The sequence below is a fragment of the Archocentrus centrarchus genome, chromosome 6 (assembly GCF_007364275.1).
Source record: "Archocentrus centrarchus isolate MPI-CPG fArcCen1 chromosome 6, fArcCen1, whole genome shotgun sequence".
NCBI classification, from domain to species: Eukaryota; Metazoa; Chordata; class Actinopteri; order Cichliformes; family Cichlidae; genus Archocentrus; species Archocentrus centrarchus.
The window spans coordinates 3,788,727-3,801,627 of NC_044351.1; the positions used below are offsets into that span (position 1 = coordinate 3,788,727).

General features: G+C 38.8%; 1 protein-coding gene across 1 annotated transcript in view; it reads left to right on the forward strand.

Moving 5' to 3' along the window:
- Nucleotides 1-9,399, forward strand: part of LOC115781621 (anoctamin-1-like) — a 90,192-nt gene extending 80,793 nt beyond the window's left edge. Inside the window, 3 exon segments of the mRNA XM_030731379.1 lie at nt 1,171-1,355; nt 4,930-5,035; nt 8,199-9,399. Of these exon segments, the coding sequence (XP_030587239.1) occupies nt 1,171-1,355; nt 4,930-5,035; nt 8,199-8,450 (543 nt within the window). The 3' untranslated portion in view covers nt 8,451-9,399.
- The last annotated feature ends 3,502 nt before the right edge of the window (nt 9,400-12,901 follow it).

The following is a 12,901-nucleotide window of genomic DNA, read 5'->3' on the forward strand; positions in this document are numbered from 1 at the left end:
ATATATATATTCTTCTTTTTTTCCCTACAAACCATAGCTACGTGTCCAATCTCTAAAAACTGCAGCACCTCATTGTTCTTGGGACATCCTCACAAACCCAGTGTAAAGTTTATAATAATTAATAGTGATAATAAGCCAATGTTAACGAAAAATGTTTCACATACTTGCAGATTCAACAGGTTTCTGCTCTCATCTTTGGCACCAAGTTACCACATTTTACCTCTATCCCCATTTTTTCAAAAATATTCTGCACTTTCGTCTGGCATGGGGATGTCAGCTTCCTCATGCTCAGCTCCAACAAAGTAAATTTGGGCTATTTTGTTACTGTTATTAGTGTCAATGCTCGCAGAGTTTGCATGTGTCTTTCAGCCAAGAAAATTTAATCTATGTCTGTACTTAAAATACAGAAATTTATCTGTAACTCAGGCAGTTTTCACAGCACGAATGTAAAATTATGGCTTCATTAGGCACACTAAAGTTATTATACAAAAAAAATAATCTGATTCTGAGAGGATCAGTTTGGAAATTTTACCTGGAATAACCTATACCCATTAAACTCATAATCAGTGACTTAGCTTATTATATGCATTTAATGACTGAATTCTACAATTTTAGCAAAATGGTGGTTATATCACCTGTGAAATTGTGTTTTTTTTCCCCACGCTATCTTCTTTTTTTTTTTTTGCCTGTTTCTGCAGAGCCAGATCGATGGAGTTTTCTCCCTGTTAAAAGATAAAGTTTTATCTGTTGTTGCCCAGTGCACACTCAGATGTAATCACTGGGTTTCTCTTCATAATATAATTAGATCTTTGCTTTTCACTGTAAAGTGCCCTGAGATGACTGTTGTTGTTTTTGTTTGCTTGTTTTTTAAAATAAAGAAATAAAGCAGTACTGCAGATAAATTATTTAGCCTTCACTGTGAGAATATTACACTTTGCTCTGTGGCCCAACATAGCTGTAATACATTTTGCTGAAAGACTGGATTCTAGTAAGACTTCTGCAGCAGTTGTGTGAGTGATGAAGCATTTCAGCTACAACAGTCCATTTGAGTTTATACATCGATACAACTGTATGTAGTCACAATTCACTGTAAGTATTTGTAGTAGTATAGTAGTTGTACTCCCATCCCCCCAAAAAAAGAAAATTCTGAACTCCCACCTCTGCTCCTAGGCATTTGTCATCTCCTTCACGTCAGACTTCATCCCTCGGATGGTCTACCAGTACATGTACAGTACTGATGGCTCCATGCATGGATTTGTCAACCATACGCTGTCCTATTTTAATGTTAGCCACTTCCAGGAAGGCAAAGAACCTATGGATCCATCACACCTGGGTTACCCCGTTGCAATTTGCAGGTAGGAAATTATTCTCGGGTTACAGCTCTCATCTTATTTGAATAGTTTTACTTGTTACAATTAATCAAGTGAGAAAAATGCTTTTGTCAGTGTCATTATGTCCTATATTTTTTAATGTGTAGTTATTGTTATGCATTGTTTAAAAAGCCACTTGTGAGTAAAAAGCAAAACAGTATTTTGAAATGATTTTCAAATCATTTGTGAATCAGTACCCCAATAATTAAGGTCATTAATTGAGGTTGAAGTGCAGTGTTTTACAATGAAGGTAGCTATGTTTTCCTCATTTATTGTGTCATTTTTTTTTAATAAACCTTGAAGCATAGAGATGTGCAAGCTTTACAGTCCATTGCAATTATTCCTCCAGTCTGCATGCCGAAGTATTCTCTTGCAAGACACTACACCTCAATACATCCGTCACAATGTGAGTGTGTGTGAATGTTAGACAAGGCACAACACAGAAGAAATTAACTCAAAATAGAAACTGAAGCTAGACAGAGACCAAGTATACAAAACTAGCACGAGAACTGTAAACCATAAAAACAGGCAGCCAACACAACTAGACAGGAAATGGAATCCAAATGCCAACAAAACTCAACATACTAGAATAAAAATGAAAGTATGAACCAAAACACAGGATCGACAAACAGAAAGTACCAGGAAACAATGAGGTAAAGGAGAGAAATCAAAAACTAATCAATAAAACAAGAAATTTCATATTTATTTATTTATTCCTTCATTCGTTCATTTATTTATTCCTTCGTTCGTTCTTTTATTTATACTGGAAGAGCATATGGGAGCAGGACAACAATGCTCAATGGCGAGTGGATCTAAGAGCAGACCGCAGCAACCTCCCTGAATAGGATCCGTTAACCATCACAGTGTCAGACGTCCAGGAAAGAGTCTAAAATATGAAAATTTGGACAGCACCAGGCCCTGACATAATCCACACCTTCTGGATAAAGATGCCACCTGCACTCCATAAGCGCGTGGCAGCACAAATGAACCAGCTGCTAATGGATGAGATGCACCTGGAATAGCTGACCAAAGGCCAGACAGTCCTGATCCCCAAGGATCCCAAGAAGGGACCCGTCCCATCTAACTACCTGCCAATAACCTGCCTCAGCACAACTTAGAAGCTCCTGTCAGGCATCATAGCAGCTAAGATGAGCAGGCACATGGTTCAGTACATGAGCGAGGCCCAGAAAGGAATTGGCAGAGATACAAGAGGAGCAAAACACCAGCTACTGATGGATAAAGCAGTCCCCCAAGATTGTAAGACCAGACTGACTAACCTGTGCACGGCCTGGATTGATTACAAGAAAGCCTATGACTCAGTGCCTCATACATGGATCCTGGAATGCCTAGAACTGTACAAGATTGACAGGATCCTAAGAGCCTTTATCGGGAACTCAGTGGTGATGTGGAGAACAACACTAGAGGCCAACTTCAGCTTCCAACTTCAAGCCAATTGCTCATGTCACCATCAAGTGTGGGATTTATCAAGGAGATGCTCTGTCCCCTCTGCTGCTCTGCATAGGTCTGAACCCCATCAGCCAGATCATTAACAAGACTGGCTACGGATACCGACTACAGAATTCAGCAAATATCAGCCACCTCTTCTACATGGATGAAATCACGCTGTATGCCAGGAGTGAACGAGATTGATTCACTGATCCACACCACACGGATCTAAAGGAATGACATTGGAGCGTCACTAGGACTGGAGAGGTGTAGTCGGATGGTAACAAAGAGAGGAAAAGTAGTCAGAACTGAGGGGATTACACTACCAGAAGGCAACATTGCAGACACTGAGGACAACTACAAGTACCTTGGAATCCCACAGGCAGATGAGAACTATGAGGACACACAAGATCCAGGCAATCAACATTTACATCATGCCAGTCATCAGACACCCTGCTGGGATGATACGCTGGCCAAAAGAAGGAGATAGAAGCCATTCACATCAAGACAAGAAACCTGAGACTGTACGCTAAGTGGAAGGAAGGAGGCCGAGGATTAGTGAATGTCAGAACCACTATGCTGGATGAAACAACAAAGATCCATGAGTACATCAGGCAGATAGCCATGAATGATCACGTGCTTACTGAATACCTTAAGCAGCTTAAACCAGAGAAAGAAGAGTAGCAAGAACCAGAACCATCATGGAAGGACAGGCCCCTGCACAGCATGTACCACCGGCAGATAGAAGTGGTTGATATCGAAAAATCCTATCAATGGTTGGACAAAGCTGGGCTGAAGGGTAGCACAGAGGCATTAATCATGGCAGCACACGAACAAGCTCTAAGCACAAGATTGATAGAGACTGGGGTTTACCAGACCAGGCAAGACCCCAGCTGCAGACTGTGCAGAGATGCCCCTGAGACAATCCAACACATAACAGCAGGGTGCAAGATGCTACCAGGCAGGGCATGGATGGAACACCATAACCCAGTGGCTGGCATAGTATACAGGAACATCTGTGCCGAGAATGGTCTGGAAGTCCTGAGGGGATGGGATACACTCCCAAGGGTGGTTGAGAATAACAGAGCTAAGATCCTGTGGGACTTCCACATACAGACAGACAAACTGCTTTTGTTAGTCATTACGCAAACTGGTAAATATCATTTTCACACATCTGTATTGGCCACCACAGAATCCATGCTGTGCAATTATTCCACCAAATCATTAAAAGCCAAAAATGACATTACGTACACTCATCATGACATTCATGCCCATGATGAATGCATATAAAATAAGTTCTTCAGCTGGAGGAGACAAAGGCAATTACATTTTCTTGCAAAGTAGCTGAATCTCCCAGTAAAGTATAGAAAGGAGAAGTTGGAGATGATCCACCTTACCCTATGGAGTTGCTCAGTCATAGGATGACGGGTTTCTTGGCATCAAGTCTCGGTGGATTTTATGGTGTGTTGGGTCTGATTCAGATTCAGGGACTTTTATATTCAGATGGAAGCAGGGATGGTGCTCCATCTGCTACATTCAGAGAGAACACAAAATAATATAACTGCAGCTTTGCTGTGTCCAGACACTGTCACTTCATACCTGAATCTTCTCTGATTTCTGTTTTTGATATTTTCTATTCTGGTTAAGGTATTATATATACATACAAAATAGCCATATAAAATGTTAAAGCAAAACATTTTTTTTACTAAGAACTGAATACAAGTAATTGATTTTTAAGACTAACACTTAAAATCTTTTTTTTTTTACCAGGACCCTGCCATTCTTGCATTCAGTGCTGAGAGCTAAAATCGTACATGTAAAAGGTTTTATATATATATATATATATATATATATATATATATATATATATATATATATATATATATATATATATATATATATATATATATATACACATGCTATATGTACTGAATTTCTTCTCAAAAGAGAGTTGGTTTTTTTTCTTGCCCATGTGTTTGTCCTAACTGGATTGCTGGATTTCAGTACCAATTTTTGGTTTTGGTAGGGCACCATAATATAGTATCAATGTGCAACATAAACTTATAGAATGAATTGTGACCAACTGTGACATCTGTCTTTTTGTCACTAAAAGGTATAAAGACTACAGAGAACCTCCTTGGTCAAACACACCATATGAGCTCTCAAAGGAATTCTGGGCAGTGCTGGCTGTCCGTCTGGCTTTTGTTATTGTTTTCCAGGTAAGTAAAGTATGCATAAAGTAATTACTAGTAATATTCTTATAAATGTATTTTATTGAATTATTATATACCTTTTAAAGAGAAGTCCTGAACTAATGATGCTGATCTAGGGTCTGGTCAGAACAACCGATATATAATTATAATTGTGAACATAAATCACCACAGTTGAGTAGAAGGGCCAGAAATTGAGAAATTGATTGCATAGTCCATGTGCAGAACCATACCTGTAGCTGAAAAGTAAAGTCACATCTACTAAAAATGGCAGATAGGGAGAACATACAAATTTCAGCAGTTTTGAACCAGGAACCTGTTTGCTATGAGGTGACAGTGCACCACTGTGCTGCCCTGCAATAAATCCATACTCATAAATCCTTTACTGAAGGTCTTCTGTAGGTTTTAATTTTTTATATTAAAAACAAAGGGTTTTGTCTTTGATACTTTGGATTCAATTAAAAGTCCTACTTTCTATTTCAATTCAATTCAATTATATTTTTTTTATATAGCACTAAATCACAACAAACAGCAGCATCAAGATGTTTTGTATTGCTGGTAAAGACCCTACAATAATACAGAGAAAACCCAACAGTCAGAACGACCCCCTATGAGCAGCACTTGGTGACAGTGGGAAGGAAAAACTCCCTTTAACAGGAAGAAACCTCCAGCAGAACCAGGCTCAGGGAGGGGCAGCCATCTGCTGAGGGGGGGCTGAGGGGAGAGAAAAACAAGACTTGCTGTGGAATTAATAGCAATTAATGAATAATGCAGAGTGGAGTATAAACAAAGTAAATAAGGTGAATGAGAAGAAACAGTGCTATAGGCCTAGGCTGCTCCTATTCAAGACCTTGTATGTGAGGAGAACGATTTTAAATTCTATTCTAGATTTAACAGGGAGCCAATGAAGAGAAGCCAATATGGGAGAAATCTGCTTTCTCTTTCTAGTCCCTGTCAGTACTCTAGCTGCAGCATTTTGGATCAGCTGAAGGCTTTTCAGGGAGCTTTTAGGACAACCTGATAATAATGAATTACAATAGTCCAGCCTAGAAGTAATAAATGCATGAATTAGCTTTTCAGCATCACTCTGAGAAAGTATGTTTCTAATTTTAGAAATATTGTGCAAATGCAAAAAGTGGTCCTACATATTTGTTTAATATGTGCATTGAAGGACATATCCTGGTCAAAAATGACTCCAAGATTTCTCACAGTGTTACTGGAGGCCAAAGTAATGCCATCCAGAGTAAGTATCTGGTTAGACACCATGTTTCTAAGATTTGTGGGGCCGAGAACAAGAACTTCAGTTTGATCTGAATTTAGAAGCAGGAAATAAGAGGTCATCCAGGCCTTAATATCTTTAAAACATTCATGCGGTTTAACTAATTGATGTGCATCATCTGGCTTCATTGATAGATAAAGCTGAGTATCATCTGCATAGCAATGAAAATGTATCAGAATCAGAATCAGAATACTTTATTGATGTCAGAGGGAAATTTCTGTTGTTACAGCTGCAACCGTTTCATTTAAATGAATTAAACCAAAACCAAAATAACATACACTAAAGGCATAAAAATATAAAGACTAAAGAGATAATTTGGCTATATACACATCTAAATCTATACACATATAAAACTTGTGAGTGCAGTGTCTGTGACAGTAATACTTAAGTATTTATATCTATATTAGGGGTGGGACTTTAACACGTTAATTTCGATTAATTAATTACGGGGAAATTAACGCGTTAAAAATTTTAATGCATTTTAATCGCACTTTGCACCGTGGAACGTTTCTCAGTGCGCGAGTTCCCGGCATACAGATTATATCGACGCACAATGTCCAAATTAGGGGCCGCATCCTGCGAAGGACCCGGCCCACGTCTTTCGCAGCCCACGAACACCACAAAGGCCGGAAGTGAGCAGCTAGCCTTCATATCAGCTGCCGTCACCTCTGCGTAGCTCATGTCGCCTAGCAACCGTGAGTGCGAAGCACAGCTGTGTAAAAACAGCTGGTTAAACGGAGAACGAACTTTTTCTCCTTTTTGTGGTTTAATTTTAAGTCTTTGATTCAAAATAAGCTGTTAAAACAAGCATAACACATTTCAACATCAAGAAATACAGCTGAGCGAATGATTAATTTCCAACTATAACAAGTGAGACATTAATGTTGAATAAAACTATCCAGTTATGATGCTTAACTTTAGTTTCAGGAGTTTGCTTATCACAGGAGCACTTCCACCCTTCGTTGGTCTGTGTAGTAGACTGGTGGGAAAATAAACAAAATTTTGAAGTTTAAGCTTATGTATATTGATTCATTCATCAACTAAACTTAAATTAATATTTATCATGTCAAATATTGAAATGCGATTAAAATGCGATTAATTTCGATTAATTAATTACAAAGCTTGTAATTAATTCGATTAATTTTTTTTAATCGAGTCCCACCCCTAATCTATATATATTTATATATTTATATATAGTATTTATATGCAATGCTTTCTAATAATACTGCCTAAAGGAAGCATATATAATGTAAATAGAATTGGTCCTATCACAGAACCCTGTGGAACTCCATAATTAACCTTAGTGTGTGAAGAAAACTCCCCATTTACATGAACAAATTGGAGTCTATTAGATAAGTATGATTCAAACTACTGCAGTGCAGTACCTTTAATACCTGTACTATGTTCTAATCTCTGTAATAAAATATATTATAGTCAACAGTATAGAAATTTGCACTGAGGTCTAACATGACAAGCACAGAATTGATCCCACTGTCAGAGGACGTGAGAAGATCATTTACAACTTTCACTAATCAACAGTGGTTGCTGATGTCTCTCACTTCATGTTTCTCAGTACAGAGTTGCCAGTGATTAGAGTTTGTTCTTGGCAAGTGTGTCGCTGAGTTGGGAAAAACCTATTTGAAATGTGAACAGGTTGGTGATGTACCAGGGGCTTCTGTTTAGGGCTTAAACAAGCACATTACTTTTCAAATAGAATTTCATACATTTATTTTTGCCTTACAGTTTTTCTTTTCCTTTTTGAGATGCCAAAATGGTGGCAAATTTCTGAAAAACTGCGACCTGGTGGAGTTCTGTGTTTTTTGCACTCTGTCCTAACACATCCACTGACAGGAATTTACTGAGTAATTCATTTCTTCCATTTATTTCTGGCAGAATGTTGTGATGCTCATGAACGACATTGTTGACTGGCTAATCCCAGACATCCCAAAAGATATCAGCCTGCAGATCCACAAGGAGAAGATTCTGTTAGTAGAGCTGTTCATGAAGGAAGAGCAGGGAAAGAGCTACATTCTTGACAGCAGCACTTCAACAGGTGTAAAGGAGAACTGCAGCAGACAACACAGCAACAACAGAGTGCCTCCTCCACGCTCTCGGCGGCACACCAACAGCACCAAAAGCTTCTAATTCTAGTAGCTGTAGCTATATATTTTTTAGCTTAATCTTAGTTATCACATCAAAGCTTGCTAGTAGATTTCTCGCTCAGGACTGACTAATAAATTGTATGTTTTTCTTAATATTCGTAACATTCCAACAACTGGGACAGCAATTGGCCAAAGAGGTGTGAGAAAAATAAATGTGTGGCCAGATATGTTGCATCTTGTTGAGAACTGTGAAACTGTGTCATGTCATATGTGCTCACTCAATATGTGTTTATATACATACGAATCTCTGATTGTGTACTCAGATTTGTGAATGTGTAAATTAATATGTATTCAGCTTTGCATGCATTAGATTTGAGAATTTTTATATAATCCCTTAAATGCTCACAATAATTTCAGAATATGTACAAAAATGTTGACAAAAATTCAGTGTGCATAAGATTTTTACCAGTAAATTCAAAGAAATAGTGCAAAAAACTTTTCATTAAACTGTGACTAATCAACCCTCAAAACCCACAGAAATAGAACAAATATTAAGGAGAAAGCATTTTCAACTCTCTGTGTGAGGAACAGGCAATCTGAAATTGGTCTTCTGTTAACATGAGATTATTTTCACTCAATAAATCTACTCTGTAATGTTTGAAACTAAGAGCAAAACTGTTTGAAAGCAAGTCCACTATATATTCCCTGCACCTGGTCTTTGTTGCATTTTTATGGACTACTCTTCTATATACCAACCTTTGCTCAAGTAAATCTATCAACTTGATTTTTTTTCTTCTGAGTCATGCTTTTCAGTCATTTTCCATCCAACAGTTGTTAAAAACCTTCCCAGCAGCCCCGGTATTTCTTTTCAAGGTCACAGCACTTGTGTCTTTAGAGCTCAACTGGGAAAATACTCATTGTACGTCCTGTATAATGACAATAAAGGCATTCTGTTCTATTCTATTACAACCTTTTCTGTGTTCACCAGGACCTTGAGAGAAGGCAGATGGGTCGAGGAATGTCTGAAATGTTCTTAAACTGGCTGTTTTTTGTTAATTTTAAATTTAAAAAAGTGTTTTTAATATGAAAGTATGGACTCATATTTTCTACTCTAAGCATTCAAAGCGCTTTCTACTACAAGCCTCATTCACCTAATCACACATGCATACATGTAAGTGCTTGTTTCTGTAGTCTAACATTGACACACAGACTCACAGATGCATTGTGGGTAAGTTCAGGTTCAGTATCTTGCCCAACGACACTTCAGCATGCAGACTGGATGAGCCAGGAGAAGAGGTTTGTCTTTCCTTGAGTTCCGTAAATAAGGTTTTGAGTTTTAGTACTCTAAATTATTATCACCCAAAGGTCTCTATTGGATTAAGATCTGGTGACTCTGGAGGACATCTGAGTGCAGTTTGAAATTATCTGAGGTTTGTGACATGGTATATTATTATGCTGGAAGCAGCCATCAGAAGATGGGTACACTGTGGTCATAAACAGATGGACATGGCTCGCCACAATATTCAGGTAGGCTGGGATGTTTAAACAAAGCTTATTTGGTACCACACAAATATCCTCCACATCATAACACCACCTGCCCGAACTGTTGGCAGGATACATCCACTCCTTCATGCTGTTTACATCAAATTCTGACCCTACTATTCAAATGTTACAGCAGAAATTGAGGCTCTGACCAGCCAACGTTTTTCCAGTCTTCTGTTGTATGGTTTTGATGAGCCCATGAAATTGAAGACTTTCCTGGTTTTTGGTTTCACGAGTGGCAGCTGTGGTCTTCTGCTGCTGTAGCTCATCTGCTTCAAGGTTTGACATGTTGTGCATTCAGAGATGCTCTTCTGCATACTTTGGTCATTTGACTTCCTATCAGTTCGGCCATTCTCCTCTGACATCAACAAGGCCACTCACTCAATTTTGGACCATTCTCTGTAAACACTAGAGATGATCCCAACAGATCAGCAGTTTCTGAAATACTCAGACCAGCCTGTCTGGCTTCGTCACGTTGATGCTCAGTCTGACCGTCAGCAGGTCGTTTTGACCATGCTACTATGTGATTGACTTGTGAGTTAGAAAAGGATATTTTCACATGTTCACTGCCTTGTGAACATGCTCATCTTACTTAAAAGTGGCTTCTCTTACAAATTTGAGCTACAGTATTATTTCCTAAAGATGTTTTCTGAACTATTAGAAATTGAACACACAAGGAGGAAAAGCCTATTTTGTAGTCAGGCTGAATATAGATATTTAAATTACAGACTATGTGAAATGTCTGGTGAGAACACAAAACTGAAGAGCACTACCATTTCTTAAAGAATATAGAATATGTAAACTGGTTGTCTGTCTCTCTATGTTAGCCCAGTGACACAGTAGAGACCTGTCCAGGATGTACCAGCCTATGGGATAGGCTCCAGTCCCCCTGCAACCCTGAATTGGATAAGTGGAAGAAAATAGATGGATGGATTCTTCAGAAATGTTAGGCTACTTAAATACATATGAGAAGCATAACAGTTATAGAAGTGCAGTGAATAAAACTGGAAAAAAAATATGTAGCACAAACCTGTTTTAATTCAGTTTGAATAAGGATATGTATGTACATATGATCTTTAAATGCTCAGAAATTACTTCTCAACCTTCTTAATTGCAAGTTTAAAAACAGACTTTTGTTAAAGTTTGTTTTGCTCCTGTTTCCACTCATTTAGGATTGCAAGTGAAAATAAAGCGCCTTGAGGCGACTGTTTGTTGTGATTTGGCGCCATATAAATAAAATTGAATTAAATAAAACTGAGTTGAATTGAGTTGAATTGAACTGAAGTGTCAGAGTCATATGAGACAGTAGGTTATGGCTGTGGTGTTAGGACAGTCATTCCACCATCCTGTCATAACACTGCTGTGTGGCAGGCAGGGTTAGGACCCCAGTGCAGGACTCTGGAAAACAGGATGCAGACTTCGAACAGCTGGAGTCTGCTCAAAAAACTAACAACAAACAGAAGTAATCTGCCCTGGGCTGAAGCCAGGGAAATAACCAAAGAACAAAAACACAAGAAACACACAACAAGAGGGAGAACGTGACAGCACACAAGGGAAGGTTGACGCAATATATATACACATGGTATAGTGAGGGAACAGGCCAACAGGTGGAAACATAGCTGAAACCAGTCACAGATAACAGGGAGACATGAATGGAATACAAATTATACTAAACTACAGTGCATGGCTACAGAGCCCTTATATATTCCAAACTCAAAAAGTCCTGCGTCCAAGACCCACTGGCCATGGCACATCTCCCTGTCCCAGTTGCCTACATCCCTTACATTTGTAGCATTAACACTCTGAAAAACTATTTTTTGTTAGCAATGTGACATTTTCCAGCTAATCCAAGAATGTTTTCATGAAGAAATACAGTACCTAATTTTTCAGTTTATCAAAAACATGTAAAACTAAGCACATTTCCCCAGACAAATGGATTTCAGAATATTGTAATGAAGTATAATTAGTAACTAGAGCTATTAAAAATGTAGTGGAGTGCACTTTTGCTTTTATTAGAACTTTTTACCTGACAGAGCTGCCTGCTGCTTGATAAAAGGTGATGATAGAAGATGATAAAAGGTGAGACTGAACCAGCAGCAAAGTTGTGAGCTGTAAATCAAAATCAGCTAATTAAAACAGGCTATATCATTTAATCATTTATCATTCAGTCCATTAGGAATATAACAAATAATCTTCTTTCATCTGCTCCCAAACATCCTCTTCTGTCACACCAACCATCTGCATGTCCTTCACTACATCCACAGACCTCCTCTGAGGTCTTCCTCGTCTCCTCCTGCCTGGCAGCTCCATCTTCAGCATCCTTTGTTCAATATATCCTCACTTCTCTAACATCGTCTCCAAAAGGCTCAGCCTGAGCTGTTCCTCAAATCAGTACCAGTACACATCTTCTCCATTCCTCAGGCATCCTCTCACTCTCCAAGACTGTGATAAACAGTCCACTACCCTCACTCCTAGACATCTCCATACCTCCACAGGGATGTCATCTGCACCAAGTGTCTTTCCACTCTTCATCCTCTTCATAGCTGTCCTCATTTCCTCCTTACTAATCCTCTGCACTTCCTCATTCACTATCTGTCCTCCATCCATACTACTTTCTCTTTGTTAATTTCTTCCTTTGAATAATCTCCTGTACTTCCTCATTCCACCACCAAGTCTGCTTGTCTTCTTTCCTCTGTCCAGAGGATGCACCAAACACCTTCTTGGGAGTGTCCCTCAGCACTACAGCTGTACTTTCCCAGTCATCTGGTAACTCCTCCCTACCACCCAGAGCCTTTCTCAACTCCTTCCTGAACTCTGTGCAGTATTCTTCCTTCTTCAGCTTCCTCTGCCTCTGTCTTCACTCACTTCCTCCTCTTGATGTCTAAAGTCATCCTGAAGACAACCATCAAATGTTGCCAAACTACAGTCTCCCCTCCCACTACCTTGCAGTCT